The sequence below is a fragment of the Mus caroli genome, unplaced genomic scaffold, assembly GCF_978045245.1.
Source record: "Mus caroli unplaced genomic scaffold, Mus_caroli_1 scaffold_6, whole genome shotgun sequence".
NCBI lineage: Eukaryota > Metazoa > Chordata > Mammalia > Rodentia > Muridae > Mus > Mus caroli.
This window is the reverse complement of record NW_028227261.1, coordinates 97,773,908-97,792,692: the sequence shown is the minus strand read 5'-3', so window position 1 is coordinate 97,792,692 and position 18,785 is coordinate 97,773,908. Positions and strand designations below refer to the sequence as shown.

Sequence of the window (18,785 nt, the reverse complement as noted above, 5' to 3'; positions counted from 1 at the left end):
TGAGACTGCCTCAAATTAAATAAATAATAAAAAAAAATACTTGCCATAATATTCAGAATAATGAAATTGCAATAGTCTTTAAAATAAATATTTACAGCTGGGAGCAGTGATGTTCACCCATACTACCAGCACTTGGGAGACTGAGGCAGGAGGACTCCCACTGTGTTTGAGGGCAGCCTGGGCTAAGCCGTGAGACCTGCCTCAAGAAGGAAATGAGAGCCGGGTGTGGACTCAAATGGCTTGCCAGAGGCAGAAGCAGGTGGATCTCTCAGAGTTCAAAGCCAGCTAGGCCTACAAAAGGAAGTTCCAGGTCAGCAAGGGCTTTGTCTCCTAAAACAAACAAACAAACAAACAAACAAAAACAAAACAAACCAGCAAGCAAGCAGCCAAACACAAGGTGGATAAGCAGATACCTGCTTGCTTGGCTTCGATGCAGGCGATGTTAATTTCTTCTTTCAAATCCCTGTTTTCGTTGGCTATAGCTTCCCCTACTTTAACAAATCTTCCAACTGCCAAGTTGACCGCTTGTCCCACACGCTGAATCGCTTGCAGGGTTTTATCAGACTTTTTGGTATTATCTTTATGGTTTATAAGTGTGGTAATCTGAAAATTAAAAAAAGAAGAAGAAGAAGAAGAAGAAGAAGAAGAAGAAGAAGAAGAAGAAGAAGAAGAAGAAACTTTTACCTCAATACTTAAAAATAAATAAATAAATAAAACTTAAAAAAAGATATCACAAAGACTAAGAAAATTAAACCCAGCATATCAGACTAGCCCAAGAGACCAAATCATTCGCCTTAGACCTTGCAGGCCAGGGGCCATGAAGCAGAGCATCTTGCATCATTTCCCAGGACAATGCTTCTATTAATTGTGATTACAAGTTCACCTGAGGGCAGTAATCTGGGACATACACTTCCAGAGACTCTCCAGATCTTCCAACAAATCTTCAAGAACACGGCAGGGCAAATCACCGGCTCACAGCACACATTTCCCTCGGTTCTACCTAAGCTGCTCTGCGTAAAGACACCTCTCACCACATTCCACTCCACTGCTCACAGAGTAAATGGGTTCTACAAAATGGTACCTGTGCACTGGAGGTGTAGCTTAGTGGCAGAGCACTGGCCTAGCACATTTGAGGCCCTTGGCTCGATCCCCAGCAATGTAAATTGATACTTGACCACACAAGTTTACTGAACTCACTGACAACTTTTGAATGACCAGTGCTAGCCGGGCAGTGGTGGCGCACGCCTTTAATCCCAGCACTTGGGAGGCAGAGGCAGGAGGATTTCTGAGTTCAAGGCCAACCTGGTCTACAGAGTGAGTTCCAGGACAGCCAGGGCTACACAGAGAAACCCTGTCTGAAAAAAACAAACAAACAAAAAACCAAAACAAACCAAAACAAACAAACAAACAAAAAACAGTGCAATCTAGTCCTTCAAGCACCCAAATACATGATATACCAAGAGTTTTATCATTTAGTTTTAAGCCCTGAAGTAAAATATAAAGGGTGACATGTATGGATCATTAAAACAAATGAAAATCTTTTAAATGTCTTAGAAAAGTAACACATGTACAATTTGCACATGCAAAGTATTTATTTTAAAATGTTAGCTGAAAAAGATACCAACTACTAAATGTATACTGAGTTTCATTTTGAAATAATTTTTATGAAATGATAACAAAGACTCAAACAAAACACTGGATGGCTCAAAAAGTAATGGAGCACTGGTTAGGAGCACTGCTGCTCTTCCAGAGGACCTGGGTTCAATTCCCAGCACCCACATGGCAGCTCACAATTAACTGTCTGTAACTCCAGTCCTAGGGATCCAACACCCTCTGCTAGCCTCTGTGGGTACCAGATACATAAATGGTGCACAAACATACATGCAAGAAAATGTCCACACACATAAAATAAAACTTATACTTTAAAAAGACCCAAAACAGAATAAGAGGAAAGCATTGTGTAGCAAGCATTTTTTAAGTTAGGGTATTAAGAGCTTAGGATTAATGGAAATGTCTAACTTTGAACCTTGGGGTTGCTGGCATCATGAGGGATGAGCTAAGTGATGCAGAGAAATATATCAATGCCCCTAACTTATTTCTGTGTATGTGTACGTGTGTTCGTATGTGCACACGTATGTGAGCATATGTGTTGAAGCCAGAGGCTGATTTCGGGTATCTTCCCCACTGGCTCTCCACCTCATATTTAAGACAGGGTCTTTCAGTGAGCCCAGAGTATTCTTCAGTTAGACAGGCTGGCCAGGGAGCTCTAAGGATCCTTCTGTCTCCATCCTCCTCCGTAGCACTGGGACTCCAGATGTGCACCACTATATCTGGTTTTTAACTGGTGCTGGGATCTGAACCCAGTCCTTCTACTGGTGGTGCAGGTACTGTCCTCACTGAGCTATCTCTCCCAAGCCCTGCCACTAACTAGTTTCATCTACAGCATCGTTTCAGGGCGATATTTCAAAACAAATGTTTAGTATCTGTTAGATGCCAAGACCTCAGTGTGTGGTGGCTTGAATAAGTGTGTTGTTCATAGACTTGTATTTGCATGCTTAGTCCCAGTTGGTGAACTGTGTGGAAGGTCTAGGAGGTGAGGCCTTATTAGAGCCTCTGGGCATGGGCTTTGAGGTTTTAAAATTCCATGGAAGGCCCAGTCTCTCTCTCTGTCTCTCTCTCTCTGTCTCTCTCTCTCTGTCTCTCTCTCTCTGTCTCTCTCTCTCTGTCTCTCTCTCTGTCTCTCTCTCTCTCTCTCTCTCTGTGTGTCTCTCTCTGTCTCTCTCTGTCTGTCTCTCTCTCTCTCTCTGTCTCTCTCTCTCTCCTTGCAGCCTGTGGGTCTGGATGCTACTGATTCACTGCTTCAGAGCCATGCCTGCCTGTTTCCCTCTGAAACTATAAACAAACTCCAATTAAATGCTTACTTTTATAAGAGTTGCCTTGATCGTGGTGTCTCTTCACAGCAATAGAACAGTAACTAAGACAGGATGCATGAGGGATTGAGACATACAATACAACCTCCAATGTTTGCAGTATAATAGAATAACAATTGAATCACAAAATATATTTCATAGATGAAATAAAACTAAAAAAGTGAGGAAACAGTGAATGATGAAAAAAGATCTGTGCTACATTCAAATGATGAACCACAGTACTAAAGAAATAATTTTAATGGATGTTCTATGCAAAATATAACAATATGATACTGTGCCCAGGAAGCCTCCTGAGATGGGCTGCTCTTTCTTCTCTGAGAGAGTGGACTTGATAGTAGCAGGCTGGTAACCACAGGGATGATGGATTTCATAAAACAGAAACTGAGGGGTGAGGGGCTCTGGGGGTAGCCTGTCCTGTCAAGGACTGAAGTGAGGCCAGAGTGACAAAGGCAGTGAGCAAAGTGACAGGCACAAACTAGTGCCTGTGAGAGTCGGCCAGGAGCTGGCCAGTGAGGGGCAGCCAGGAGCTGGCCCTGGAAGACTGCACAGCCAGCAGCTGCCCCCAGAAGGCTGGGAAGCAGAGCAAAGAATGCATGTTTTGAGCTGGGCGTGGTGGTGCATGTCTGCGATTCCAGGGAGGTTAAGGCAGAGGGGCTGTTAAGCTGCAAGCCATTTTGAGCTACAGAATGAGATTCTACTCCAACAAAGTTGTGTTCTGTGCATTACTGGGAGACACAGAGGTTTTTAAGCAGTAATGTAGTATAATCTCTGTGATTCTGAAACATATTCATGAACTCCTTCAGACCTCTCAAGGAAAAAGGGACTTTGTTTCTCAAGTATAAACTCACTTCTCATACAGAGATGACAGTGGACCTAATGGGGCATTTCTGTTTCTGTCTGTCTCTGTCTCGATCTGTGACTCTCTCTGTGTCTCTGTCTCTCTCTCAGTACACACACACACACACACAGACGTGTGTGTGTGTGTGTGTGTGTGTGTGTGTGTGTGGTATTTCTGCTTCCTCCCTCCGTCTCTCTGGGATCAATCACAGGGACAGGAAGCTCACTGCCCTGTCACAGATGTCCCACATAAAGCAATCCTATGAGGAGCCCTACAAGGTAAGAAATTGATGCCACAGACCAACAGATGCAGCAGAACTGAGGTTTTTCAACAGACAGAAGAGTGAACGTGGGAACAGACTCCTCAGGCCAGTTCAAGCCTTTACATTTCCATTGGCCCAGCCAAACACCTTTATTTCAGTTTTGTGATGGACTTTGGTCCAGAGCCATTGTGTAAACTAAACAGAATCCTTAGCTCACAGAAACTATAAGACAAATGTTTTGCTGTTTTAAGACACTAAATTTGGGGTGATTTGCTAGGTATGAATGTGAGGTACCCCCCACACACACACACACACACATACTCAGGCGCATGTGCTTGAACACTAATTCCCCATCTAGTAGCACTGTTTGGGAAGATTATAGATACTTTAGGACAGTGGCTTTCAACCTGGGAGTCACAACCCCCGTGGGGATTAACTGACCCTCTCACAGGGGTGCATATCAGATATCCTTCACATCAGATATTTATATTACAATCCATAACAGGAGCAAAATTACAGTTACGAAGTAGTAACAAAACAAAAAGTAAGGTCACCACAACACGAGGAACAATATTAAAGGGTCACAGCTTTAGGAGGGTTAGGAACCACGGGTGCAGGAGAAGAAACTTTGCTGCAGGAAACTGTGTCACTGGGAGTATGCACTGAGGTCGCTGGTCTGTTTGAGACAGGTTCTCACTATGTAGCGTCGACTGGCCTGGAACTTACAGAGATCCACTTAGGATTGGAGGTGTACAGCACCACACCAGGCTGGCACTGAGAGCCTCTGCCCTGGTCCCTCTTCCTGTTTCATCTTTACTCTTCTTCACCTTGATGGACTATATTCTTTCTAGAACTTTAAGCTAAAATAAACCCTTTCTCCCGAGACTTGCTTTAATCAGGGTGTTTAAGCTGATAAACTAATAGAAAACTAATGAAGGCGTTGTTCTCTATTGATAAATAGGAATACAGAGTTGGTATCTGGATCTGGAGAGATGCTATAACAAAACCCCAAATTTGAGAGTAACTTTGGAATTGGGCTGCCTGAGCGGACCTTGGGGAATGAACCCCAGGAATGTTGAGGGCACTGTACTGACGCAGGAGACTTTGGGGAAACTCGTAGTCAGTTTGGAATTCCAAACAAACACCATCAGCTGGCCCGATAGGAGCTCCCGCTTACAGTTCTACAAAGCCCAGGCTGAGGCCGCCATAGGACTTGGTATCTGGCAAGGGCCAGGGCCTCATGAGTAGTGCTTTCTGGATCTGACTTGGTAGAAGAAGCAAACAAGTTCCCTCAGGTTCCACCCTAAAGCATTAGTCTCATTCATGATTTAATCCCCTCCCAAAGGCCTCATTTGTTACCAACATTACCATGGGGATTAAGTTCCAGTTTAAGAATTGTGAAAGGAAACCAATATTCAGACCACAACAAGAGTGTAAGCAAAAGCTTACTAAAAATAAATAAATAAATCAGTAAGTGGGAAAGGGATTAAGGAGACGGCTCAGCAGGTAAAGTGTGTGAAGACCTGAATTTGAATTCCAGAACCTACACAAAGCTGAGTGCAGTAAAAAGGACATTCAAATTCTCAAAATTCCTATGGAAGATGGGAAGTAGAGACATAGGAATGTCTCAAAGATCGTGGGTCAGCTAGCCTAGCCCACCCAAAGGCAAACAAAGAGACTCTGTCGCAAAGAAGACCAAAGGTGAAAACAGATATCCAAGCTTATCCTTTGACCTACACACACACACACACTGTATCATACAACACACAATCTCTCACACACCTTTCTCCTTTCTCCACCCTGCACACACAGGTTTGGGGTTTTCTTTTTAGGTGAAAAAAAAAAAAAAAAAGCTCACTAGAAACTAGAGGGAAAGAATCCTTACTCTGTAGTGGCAGAAGATCACCCTTAATAACACAGAAAGTAGAAAATATCCCTCAAGAGTTAGGTGGTCGGGGCTGGAGAGATGGCTCAGCAGTTAAGAGCACCGACTGCTCTTCCAGAGGTCCCGAGTTCAATTCCCAGCAACCACATGGTGGCTCACAACCATCTATAATGGGATCTGATGCCCTCTTCTGGTGTGTCTGAAGACAGCTACAGTGTACTCATATACATAAAATAAATAAATCTTTTAAAAAAAAAAGAGTTATGTGGTCTAGCTAAGGTGGTTTGAAGAGATTTGAAGGGGCTAGAGATTGCAGGAAAATGTAAGTGAACAGAGAGAAGTTAACTCAAACACTGTTAAATAAAATCAAGCCACAACTTGCCGCTTTTGAAAATTCTTAGCCAGATGGCACACAGTGATAAAATCATAAATGGCTTGCAGGCAAAAGTCAAATAAATCTAAGGCACTGTCAAGAAAGCCAAATCTAAAGACGGACGCTAAGGGACCAACTGTAAAGTCTTGCACTTGGCCTTGGGAGCTTAGACACTTGTCCTTCAGCTGTCCCAGAAGGAGTCAGAAGGCAGAGAGGAGGTGACGACTTTGTCTAATACACAGCGTGCAGCATGGCTCACAGGACAACTAATAAAATTAATCACACTGGTAGAATCATCATCACCTCAGACTTTAAAAAAGGGGGGGGAGGGGGAACCAGTGTGAAATGAAAGCATTCCTACAACCGCTAAGCTTCCACAGGCTGACAAACTAGCTACAAACAAGGGCTGCCTTTCATAAGAAAAGGCGACCAACTGAGAAGCCAATGCCAAGACATGAAGACAATTCTCGGGACTTGAGTTTTCTTTAAGGGACTGCCAACCTGGACTCAGGTGCATTTTAGGAAGCTATTAGTCAGTAGTTTTTTCTTTCCTTGTTTTTTTTTAGTCTAAGCATCAAACAAAACATCCTGCACGTCCTCACTTTCCTACAGCTAGAACGAGTTACGCTTGGGAAATGGCTATCTACAAATAGCCAGACAGATTTCCAGGTCAACCTTGTGATTCAGGCTGTTGCTTTCAGGACAGGTTGTTTACGGATGGAAGAAGGGAAACAATTTACGGCAGAGGTTAACACAAGTTCTTTGCTATTGTTTCCGACCAGAGGCAAAGTCTCCACTCCCTCTCCTTAGTTACTTCTAGAAGCATAAGCCAGGAGGGACATACAGCAGGAGGTCGAGTGTTGGCCTAGCACGTACTGGGCCCTGGGTTTGAGTCCCAGCACCACACACCAGGGCTATGGCAAACAGGCCTGTAATTCCAGCACTCCACAGGCGAAAGCAGGAGGGCATCTTCTTTCTCAGCGCATAAAGAAAAGCAGAGGTGACTGTGTTGTTACTCTAGAAGGTAAGGCATGGTCTCACTGGGTTTCCATCTTTTGATCTCTAACCCCTTCACTCTAGGGGAAGCCAGGTCACTAGAACCACGGGCATGATGAAGAACTAAGGCTACTTGCAAAAGCTACAGAGATTCTCAGGTTTCCAGACAGCACAGAGAAGATATCTGGAGCCACCCAAGTAATTCCCGGTTCTAAATGTCCAGTTCTAAGGAACTGACTTATTTCAATCCATTAAGTTTTGAGGCATTTTGTTATGCAGAAGTAAATGTAAAGTCATATGCGTGTGTTGAAGTAAATTCTCAGTCACTGAAGAGGATAAAAAGCAAAACTGTTTGGATCGATTATTTATTTATTTTTGGTGGGAGATAAATACATAAGATACATTTTATAAAGAACACATAAAAATCCAATGTGACTCTCCGAAGCTTCAGAATGACTGCTCTAACTTTATACAAGTTCACTGAGGTGCATGAAGTTACGTATGATTAATGTTGCTTTGTGGTTGATTTTCTTTTTTTACAGGTTTTTTTTTTAAGTTGGTTTAGTTTGGCTTGGTTTGGTTTTCATCTGTCTCTCTGTGTAGCCCTGACTGGCCTCAGAAATCGACCGGCCTCATTCTCCCAAATGTTAGAATCAAAGGTATATTTCATGGCATCTGGATGCAAGTTCTTTATAATAAAGCTTTAATACACTTAAAGAATGAATAAGCAAACCATCCCCCGCACCCTCCCCCAGTCCAGTCCAGGGAGATGTCCAGTCATCTTGCTCATGTCTTGATTTCCGAGGGACAGACCTTTCCTTCAGCACAAACAGTACCTTAGGAGCCCATTAGCTCATCACATCCACAAGGGCGTTCACTAGAGTGAACTGTGAGGAGGGTTGTGCTATGGTGTCCAAAGCAGGATGACTGACAAGAAAGACACCAGTGTGGTGGTGCACACCTGAGACAGGACTGTGAGACTGTCTAAAAGGAGCGGGCACAGACATGAGATCTGCCCTTACCACTGTAGTCCCTCAGACCTGGCAGACACTAGGGAACTCCCAGTATCAGATGTAAATAGAGACCCTGACCACTGTTTCACAGAGTGAAAAGAATGGGAATGGCTATGCCCCACCCCATTCATACGCGACATCCCAATACTCAGTTATTAGAAACTGATTTGACCATGAACTCAGCTCCCATGAATAGGATCTAGCACCCTACGAAGAGAAAGCAAAGGGCCCCTGCCCCTTGTATCATTATCAGGACAAGAAGAAGACATCAGTCTAGTCTAGAAAGCAGGTGGTCTCATTAAACACTTAACACTGGGCACTTTGGTATTAGACCACCCAGCTACCAGACTGTGCCAAAATAAATGCTTGTTGTTTAAGGACTCTATGGTTTATTGTTCATCTGTGGGTCTGAGGTTTGAGTAAGTCATCCCACATGCTGGGCTCTAGCTCAGTGTTGCTATTACAGCAACCCAGACTAAGACACTGTGCTCATTAAATTCTGTATTTGCATACACTTACATTTTCCAATTATAAAAAACAGATCCTACAATTAGCTTAAAGCACTACCTATTGTTCGGTTCCCAAACAAGCTTTCTGCTTTCACTGCAAGAATCCTCCCCAGGGCACAATTAGGTGTGGCCGTCTTCCTCTTACTGGCAGCATTCCGGAAAATGCTAATTCTAAACATAGTCGTTGAAAATCGATATTTAGAGGAGTTAAGTCAACCAATTCCTAAAAATCCTTATTCAAATATCTACTTAAGTCCTAACATTTTCAAACTTTTAGAAAGTCAGCCTCAGGCCTGGGTACTTGCTGTTCCTCCTGGAGACCTGAGTTCAGTTCCCAGAACATCTATGAAGCAGTTCAGGACAATCTGTAACACTAGCGCCCAAGGATTGGACACCTCCAGCCTCCTGGGCACTTCTACTGACATGTGCACACCCACAAGCAGACACAGACATCTACATGTAGTTAAAAATAGTAAAAATGAGCCGGGCAGTGGTGGCGCATGCCTTTAATCCCAGCACTCAGGAGGCAGAGACAGGCAGATTTCTGAGTTCGAGGCCAACCTGGTCTACAAAGTGAGCTCCAGGACAGCCAGGGATATACAGAGAACCCCTGTCTCAAAAACCAAAAAAAAAAAAAAAAAGTGAAAATGAGGAGAAAGCACACACGTTGATTATTCCCAAAACAAAAAAGATAAATACAGGAAAACCTCAAAGAAAAACTCCAAGTGTTCTATACTCCTGTGAAATCTTTGTTTAATTATTCTAATCCTGTTTTATGTACTTAACATACTTTTTGTTTGTTTGTTTGTTTTGTTTTGGAGACAGGGTTTCTCTGTGTAGCCCTGGCTGTCCTGGAACTCACTCTGTAGGTTGGCCTCAAACTCAGAAATCCACCTGCCTCTGCCTCCCAAGTGCTGGGATTAAAGGCATGCCCCACCACTGCCCGGCTTAACATACTTTTATAAAATTGAGATTTCATTTTAATTTCCTTATACAAAATATAAGACTAAGATTTATTATGCATAAGAGTACTAGTATGCATGTTTTGCATATATAAATTCATTTAATGCTTACATCCCTAACTTCCATTGGGTATCTACCTATTACTATCTTCATTATACAGATAAAAAGCCTAAAGTTGGTAGAAGTTAAGAATATGCCCAAGCCGGGCGTGGTGGCGCACGCCTTTAGTCCCAGCACTCGGGAGGCAGAGGCAGGCGGATTTCTGAGTTCGAGGCCAGCCTGGTCTACAGAGTGAGTGCCAGGACAGCCAGGGCTACACAGAGAAACCCTGTCTCGAAAAAACCAAAAAAAAAAAAAGAATATGCCCAAGGTCACAGAGCCAAGAGCTGCCAATCCTTTAATCACCACATCTCTCTTATCTCCTTGGTTTACGCTAAGGATGGAGGGGGAAACAGTGAGAGCTCCCAAAGCCCTAATATGACAAATAGAAAAGTTAGCTATTACCCTTGAAAAGGAGGAAGAACAGTCAGAGGGACCACGTGCAGTTGCCCTGACAGACATGTCTATAGCACTGTCCTAGAAAATGCCTGAAAGAACCAGAGGGCAAGAAGGTATTGGGGGGGTGGGGGGTGAGCTGTGAAAAACTAGACCAGGAAAGAAAAGAATAAGGGCTTGTGTGAGACCACCTACATAAGGTGTCATGAAGGACAAACAAGTATAGCTCAGCAGTTAGGGCCACGACTCCCACCACTCTGCCTGGGTTGTAGTCCTAGTATCAGCTAGTATGTAGCTAGTTATCAGCCTCTCTGTAACAGCTCCCATCTGCAGGAAGGAGGCAATCATATGCTCAGGCTGCCATGTGAAATAAATGGGTGAGTTAATTATTGTGCTTAAAATAGTGTCAGTTACACACTTCTGTTTTCTAGTGTCTGGGGGATATTCTGAATTTCTAGAACTGACATTAATACTTCATTGACAGGGGCGTTCTTGATCTACTTTGTGAAGAGGCACGAAAGTAAATAAAACAGGAAACTGGGAGGAAAGAAAATACAGAGTCCAACTCTCTAGGACCTAAATAATCTAAAAGCCAGTAGGGGATGGAGACGTTCCTACCCGGATTTAACTCATCAGTAAATTCTCAGAATTAACAATGTAAAGTCGGCTGATTTGCTGTAGGGAACAACGTGAACCTGCACACACCATGCAAGGTCACATTCTTTCAAGGGGGCAGAGACGGGCACATTCACTCCTTTACAGCCTCATATTGTCGTATGAATGTTCCCCTATCTTTGCTATCAACGGCACGCTTAGATCCATTGCACCAACCAGCAAGAAGAGAAAGCCACTCATCTACTTACTACCTTCTCCCCCAAACCGAACTGAGATGAAGATTCTGAAATGCTCCCAAGGAAAAGAAAGAGATGGGAAGAACGAAGTGAGAAGTGATGTTATCCTAGCCGTGAAAAGGGTCCTGATGGGAGGACTGGAGGAAAGCACACACAGGAAAAGCCCGAGGGCAGAATGACATTCCACACCAGGGTGGAGGGAGGCATCCTTCCTCCCTCCCCAGGATAAAAACACTATAGGAGTGGCTGGGTAACAGGAAAAAGAAATGAGTATTTTAAAATGCGGGTCCTGTGCTACAGAAAACAAGCCTGGTTCTTAGCGTAGAGCCTTCTTTAGAAAGTTTAGATTTAAAAGTATGTAACATCAGGCCCCACTGCAGGGGGTACACACCTATACTCCTAGCAGGAGGATGGTGAGTTTGAGTCCAGCCTAGGCTATGAAGATACCGGGTCTTAAAACACTAAGAGCTGGAGATGTAGCTCAGTGGTATAGTGCTTGCCTAGTTCCCATAGGACTTTGGGTTTGGTTCACAACAGGCAAAGAGAGGGACAGTTGTAGTGAGAATTCTGAACTTTTACTTTCTTTACAAAAAAACATAGAAATAGGCTGGAGAGATGGCTCAGAGGTTAAGAGGACCTCAGTTCAATTCCCAGCCATGGTGACTCACAAACATCTGCAGTAATGGGATCTGATGTCCTCTTTTGGTGGATCTAAAGACAGCTACAGTGTACTCATTAAAAAACAAAAAACAAAAAAACTAAGAAATATTATGGCTGGTTAGCTCACTTGGTTAGAGTGTGATGCTAACAACACCAAGGTCAAGGGTTCGATCCCTGTACAGGCCACATATGTCATATATTTGTTCTGGGGAAAAAAAAGGCTGGGCAGTGGTGGTGCACTTAGGTAGCAGAGGCAAGTGGATTTCTGAGTTTGAGGCCGGCTTGGTCTACAGAGTGAGTTCCAGGATAGCCAGAGCTACACAGAGAAACCCTGTCTCAAAAAACAAAAACCAACAACAACAAAAAAGCACTGACTGCTCTTCCAGAGGTCCCAAGTTTGATTCCCAGCAACCACATGGTGGCTCCCAACCATTTGTAATGGGATCCAATGTCCTCTTCTGGTGTGTCTGAAGACAGCTACAGTGTACTCATATAAATATAATAAATAAATAAATCTTAAAAAAAGAAATATTATAATATGCTTTCATATTAGTCCTGGGTATGAGCATATGGGGCTGCTTCAGACTGTCCAAAGCAGCTGACTATGATTTGTCTCATGCTCTATCAGGGGCATGGTTTTGTCAGCTGCAGAATAGTTTCTGCAGTTGTGTGATGTTTGGAATTCTGGAAACTTCTCAGAGGGTGTATAAATGCTAGGACCCCGAGAGTTGGTGGTTGTTCAGGGGAATTGGTTGTAGTTTGTTAGTAGTCATGCTCAAAGAAAGAAATTAGATTCAGATCTCTCTCTCTCTCTCTTCCCCATGGTTGGGAGCCACTCTTCCCCCTTCCTTCCTTCCCTCCTATCTATTGATAGGGAGTGAAACCTAGGAAATAAAGGGTGGGAAAAAGAAGAACCCACAAAGTAGCAAAGGCAAGCAACAGAACAGACTTGCAGCTATGGCTCAGTCATTTTAATCATACATAGACTCTTTGGGGCTAAACATTCCACAATTAATTTAAACATCCTGTTAAAAGATTTTGGTAGTTTTTCATTTGGGAACTTCACAAGTAAAATGTTATTCATACTCGGATTCTATGTCTCAAATATTTGCAGGGGTTTCTCTGCACATATAGACAGAGTTTGAATTGCTAGGATATTCTGAGACGGGGTCCCATTATGTCACTCAGGATGGCCTGTTACTTAATAATTCTTCTGCCTCAGCCTCATGTGTGCTGGGATTACAACCCTGTGCCATTATCCCATCCTCTAACTTCAGTTTTTCTTTTCTGAGTCAGGTTCTCCATGTGTAGCCTCTGTGGCTTGGAACTTGCTACATAGATCAGGCTGGCCTCCAAGTCTCACTGATCTGCCTGCCCCCAATTCCCAATGCACTACATCTGGACTTAGGTAGAGTAAGCTCACACATCTTGCTTTACTTCTGACAGTTCTTGGTTCTTTGGTCTTTCATATACATTTTTAGAATTACTTTATCCAAATATTATCCCAAACTCTATGGAAAGTTTCATTGGAATTGCATTAAATTTATAAATCAATAGGAAAAGCTATGTCTTGATTTTTCTACTGGTCTAGACATGAACATAGTACTTTTCTCTCAGTCTACTTTGACTTTCTCCATAATCTGATATCTTTCTTTGCTATATACTCATGCAGATCTTTCCAGTAACCTCTTGTTTTACTATCTTACTATAACTGGTATTTTAATGACTTTTAAAAATTAATGTAGACAAATGCAACCATTCATAGAATGTATATTCTATGAATGTACTATTTCTATATTGATAATTCTAACACAACGGGGCTCCTGATTTTTCTTTTAGTGTCTCTGCACCTTTTGTTTCTTCTTGTCTCATAGAAGGCCTGGGATTTCCAGCATCTTTTCAACAGGTCTGTGATAGCAGGTACCAGTTCTTGTCTCTGTCTTCTAAAAATAAATGTATCTTTAAAGTTTATTGTTGCTATAATGTTTCCTGTAGATATCCTTATCAGCTAAGAAAGGCTTTTCCAGTAATATCTTATGTTCCCTTATCTGCTAACATGGGTTGTTCCAGCAATATTTCTAGAATGTGTGTGTGTTTGTGTGTGTGTGTGAGCTCATGCGCGTGTGCGTATTATGTGTATACATTGTATACATTAGACAAGCACTCTTATCACTGGTCTGCATCCCCAGCAAAGGACAGCATTTCCTACTTGTAGTTTACAAAATAATTCGTTATAATTAGAAGCTGAATGAAAATGAAGGTTCTTTCTGTATCTATTGCAGTGAAAGTATTTCATTTCTAATCTGTGAAGACAGAAAACTCTACAGATTGTCTGATGCTGACAAGGCCTTGTTTTTCTAGAATAAGACCTAAAAGTGAAGACTTTCAGTGGGAAAATCGGCAGTGAATCAACACAAAAATAACAGCTATCTTCCACACATTGGGTGATGCTAATCTTACTTGTTTACCCCAAACCTTGTCTCCTTCACAGTGTCCTCCCTGATTCAACATCTGAGCTCTAGGAGCATGCATTATTGATAAGCTCATCGGATACTTTATACATGCTTGCTATCCTGTACACACTCTACCTACCAGCTAAAATATATGCCCTTTAAAGAGCGGCAACTATAATAAATTCTTGCTTCAAGTACTTAAAATATCCTTAGGGAGATGTGGAAATTAGTGGATAAGAATAACAGTGCTGTATCCTTAGAAGAGAAACTCTTGAGCATGTGAGTTTCCAGAGGGCTATCCCCACCCGGACCCCCAAACTCAGAGGGGGGAGGAGAGAATAAGAGGGTGAGAGGAGGAGGAGGAGGAAGAGGAGGAGAAGGAGGAGGAGGAGGAAGAGAGAGAGCCACGTGAGTCAGGCTGGCCCCAAACTCCACTTCCTGAGTGCAGAGTTTACATGAACTGCCATAGCTTATGTGATGCTGGGGGTCACATGTATAGAAACTGAGCTATGTCCCCAGCTCCAGCTTTAATATCTTAAACTCAGTGAAACTTTGAAATCAGTCTAAATTGTCTTTATGTACTTCCCTAGTCAGTCAAGCGCCCTAACCATGCTTTATGCATCTCTTGATACTGTGAGGATGGTCTGTCATTATGCACAGCGGTCATGGAACTGTGGCACCCCTACAACTGTGGGACGCAGAACCTCAACCGCCATCACGTACCAAATGGGGAAGGGCATTTTCCCCTCCAGTTAATTTTTAGCAACAAATTACACTTTTCCTCTTCTGCTCTCTTGCTTTAGAATAAAAAACACAGCTCCTTAGTACTGGTAACGTTTTAGCAATGATACTATACAAAGTTACTGTTTTTTCCAGAATGCAGCTCTCTGGATAGTTTTTCTACAATGGAACTTTTTCTTTGTAACTACTCTGCACAGCTCACATCACCTCCTCTTATCTCTAGAAGGGACATGGGAGTGGCTAAAAAGCAGACAGACTACTGGAGGCAAGCTACCTGGATTCAAACCCCTCTTGGGCATTTAAGAGTTGAAATTCCTAACATCAGGTTAGCTGATCTAATGGTCCACTTCTTCATCTGCCTTCTGAGAAACAACCACACAGCTCACCTCAGGGGTGGCAAGAATTAAGTGAGTTAGCACTGGCAAACTTCTAGAACTAAGGAGATGGGTAAAGCCTAATCAGCCTCTAGCCCACCACTTTCACCTCTCTCCATTCCTCGCCACTTATGGGGTGTGGTTGTTCTGGTGATGGGGAGTTCGGGGAAGTCTCCAGGGTGGAAGGAGATGTAAGTGCTAGAAAGGAAATTGCGGCTCTTCCATGCATGCATGCATTACTCAGGAAGACAGAAAGCCACAGAGTGCCAGGTATGGTCACCATTGCTCCATTAATCACAGGATGCAGGGAGGAAAATGGGGATATTTACTTCATTAGCATTAGAAGAATTTCAGGTGCATATAAAACTACAATTTTCAAATATTCTTGGGACCAGGCTGGAACAGGCAGTATTTAAAAGTCTATGGAATAGTGACAACCTCCCTTTCATTAAACATGTTTATGTAAGGCATTGGTGGCCAAGAGTTGAGGTTGTTGTAAGAAATCATCTTTTAATTTGGAGTCGGATAAGATAATTTAAGATTCTTTCTACCTCTAAAATCTTCGTAATCCTGGCATGAGTCACCAAGGTGTTACAGGCTTAGTATGAGTCACACATCGCCAACGCACAGCCAAAGACAAAATTCCTCCCTTGGTGTTTGGCACAGTACCATAGCTGTAGATGAGGAATTCTAGCCCTCGGGTTATGTATACCTCAGCTCAGAGAGACAAAACTTTTTTTTTTTCTTTTTTAATTAAGCACATCTTAGCTGATTCTAGACTTCTTTTATAACTCACAAATATAATAATGCACCAATCCCAACTGAGACCTTGCAAAATCAATCAGGATTAAGCACTCCTTCCTGTCACTCTACAGAGCAGACAGTGGTGGGCAGGCAAATGACAGGGAGAGACAGGACAGGTGGCCGGAGTGGGTGGGAGTTGGGCGAGCCCACACATGACCAAGGGAACAGGACAAAGGCCTTGGAGAACACGCTGGAGTAAGAGGCAAACTGGAGTGCCTTAGTCTGCACCCAGCGCCTGGGTCTGGCCTGCGATGCGGACAGCGACAGCGGCGGCCGACTGCGCAGCGGCCGCCAGCTTGGCTCTGGAAGTCAGGGGACCCCATAGGGGTCTTACTGACCCGCGGCTGGGCCTCACTCGGAGCCACTGAGCCAGGCGGGTCCCGCTGCCTAGGCCGAACAACGCACCTGCTGGGCTCCAGCGCTTCACCGCGAGCCCAGGAGTAGCCGCCCGGCTCTGGGCCCCCACGCGAGTCCCGCCGTGCCGCCGCCGTGCTCGCGCAATGCGGGACAGCGCCGCCTCCCGCCCCGCCATGCCGGACCGAGGAAAGAGCGCCCGCCGCCATCGCGGGCAGCACACACCGGGACCACGGGCCGCGGTACCTGAGAAACCAGGGGCAGAAGAGTCTGTTCCACCGAGCGCGTCCTGATCTCCAGTCCCGAGTCGAAGGTGAAGCCAGACGCGTTGGAGGAGTGGACAGCTCCCGCACCGCCACCGCCGGGGACTGGAGAAGCGGCCATGGCCCTCCAACGAAAGTACAACGCGCTATCCGCACCTCTGCCCGCCCGCCAACCAGCCTCCCGGTTGCCCGCCGCCTCGCCGCACCGAGGCCCCACCCCTACCCTTGTGCCACTACTTCGGCCCCGCCTCCATGCGACCCTGGGCCCGTAGCCCCGCCCCCAGGCCTGTACTACCGCGCGGGCCCCGCCTTCGAGGCCACCCCACTCTAGCGAGTTCTGCCCAGCACCCTAGCCGAGCCCCCTCTACGTCCCACCCACTGACCCATAGTCTGGCGCGTAGCAGTCTAGGATCATCTGGTCCGCCTCTAGGGTGGCACGCCCCACCAGCTCCGCCCTAATACCTGGGCGGCCCCACCCATCCACTGCCATAGTCCCACCCCGCGGACCCGCCCTCTGACCGCCCCTGTGCCTCTTCATTCAAGGTTGTGTTCCAAAGCCTAATTTTATCTGGAGCAGGAGAATCAGGCCACCCCAGAGCCTGCACAAATTCATGTGGCCTCTTACCAGAAGACAACTGTCCCCAACAAAGCTTCCCACCAAATCCATTTGCCTCAAAAGTCAATTCTGATTTCCCGTAAATATTTCTACATGTTTTGATGGTGTTGAGCTGCTGGGACTGAGACATCAATTACACTTGTAACTTTCTTTCAATGGCTTCCGAGGAAAGACAGTCCCATTTCGCCTCCACTTCTATGTTCTGATTGTATCTCTTACAGAGTTGAAACATTTGAGAATATTTTCACACATCTTGATACTCAGCAAGAAGGCAGTGTATCTTGCAGTTATCTTTAGAATTCATCTTCAAGAGATTTAAAAACAAAAGTTTGGGCTCTGGCTAAATATTACCTTTTAAAAACTTGTAATATTGTTTCTAATATTAGCCAAGAACTAGCAGCATGTTAACTGCTCCTTGAATGAAAAGATGTGTCTGACTGAAGTCACTTAAGGCTAAGAATCCGTTCTCTCAGCCCAACCATGAGCTCACACAGAATCCCTGTGGTGAGAAGAGGTGCCAAAGCTCCTTTTCCTCCAGTTTCCAGGAACAAAGCCAAAGAAGGCATTCAGAAGCCTGTATCTTAAGATTCTAGACTGACCTTAGGAAGGACCCAGGGACTGAGTAAGCAGCACAAGCAAGCATTTTTGAAGGACCATAGCTGCTAATGAGAACATGTGGGGCAAAAAGGAATCTGAGACTGGCTTTCTTCATCAAGTTAGGCTGATGGATTCAGTTTGCAGTGTTGGAAGGGAAGCTGAAGGACTCGGCTTCACCTGCCCAAGCAGCATGGGCATCTCCGGTAATGGAGATGGCAAAGCTTAGCCTTTTCTTATAAAAGAGCTCCTGAATTCAACTCATCCTCCAATTCTTTTCCTTGTAAAGTGTGTCTACACGTGGGCATGTGGCCATGAGGGCAGTGCCTGAAGGACAGAGGCATCAGATCTCCTGGAGCTGAATTAAGGGGGTTAGCAGCCGTCCAACATAGGGGTTAGGAATTGAACTGGCTCCTTTGGAAGAACAGTATGCACCCTGAGCTGCAGAGCTTTCTCCAGGCTCATTCTCCCAACACTTACCTTAACCCTCTCTCAGGCCTTATCTACAAGGCTGCCTCCCGCCAACCCACTGAGGACTTCTGCCTCAGCTATGGACTCTTCTGGCCTCTTTATGGTGTAAACTCATACTCTGCAGATAGCTTCCCTCATGTAAGATGACCCAATTTCATAAAAATACTGGCACCAGTATAAATAGTGGCACCAAAGGTAGGATACCCAGGGAAAGTCTGGACAAAGTTCAAATTCCTCAAAAAGAGGAGGCTAAGTTTATCACCGGTTTCATTCAACATTTGTAACTTTATTTCAAAATATAAATATTTTACAAAGATCATCAACAAGTTGTGAAAGCAAA

General features: G+C 44.4%; 1 protein-coding gene across 2 annotated transcripts in view; it reads right to left on the bottom strand.

Moving 5' to 3' along the window:
• The window catches only part of Ctnnal1 (catenin alpha like 1), a 52,655-nt gene extending 33,940 nt beyond the window's left edge, over positions 1–18,715 (bottom strand). The window contains exons 1-2 of one of the 2 annotated variants that reach the window (XM_021160014.3): positions 16,748–18,715; positions 414–603 (exon numbers count right to left, since the gene is read on the bottom strand). In XM_021160014.3, coding sequence (XP_021015673.1) covers positions 414–603; positions 16,748–16,885 — 328 coding nt within the window. In that variant the 5' untranslated portion in view covers positions 16,886–18,715. The remainder of the gene's footprint in view (positions 1–413; positions 604–16,747) is intronic. The other variant, XM_029476273.2, reaches the window with a different exon arrangement.
• Between the last annotated feature and the right edge of the window lie 70 nt (positions 18,716–18,785).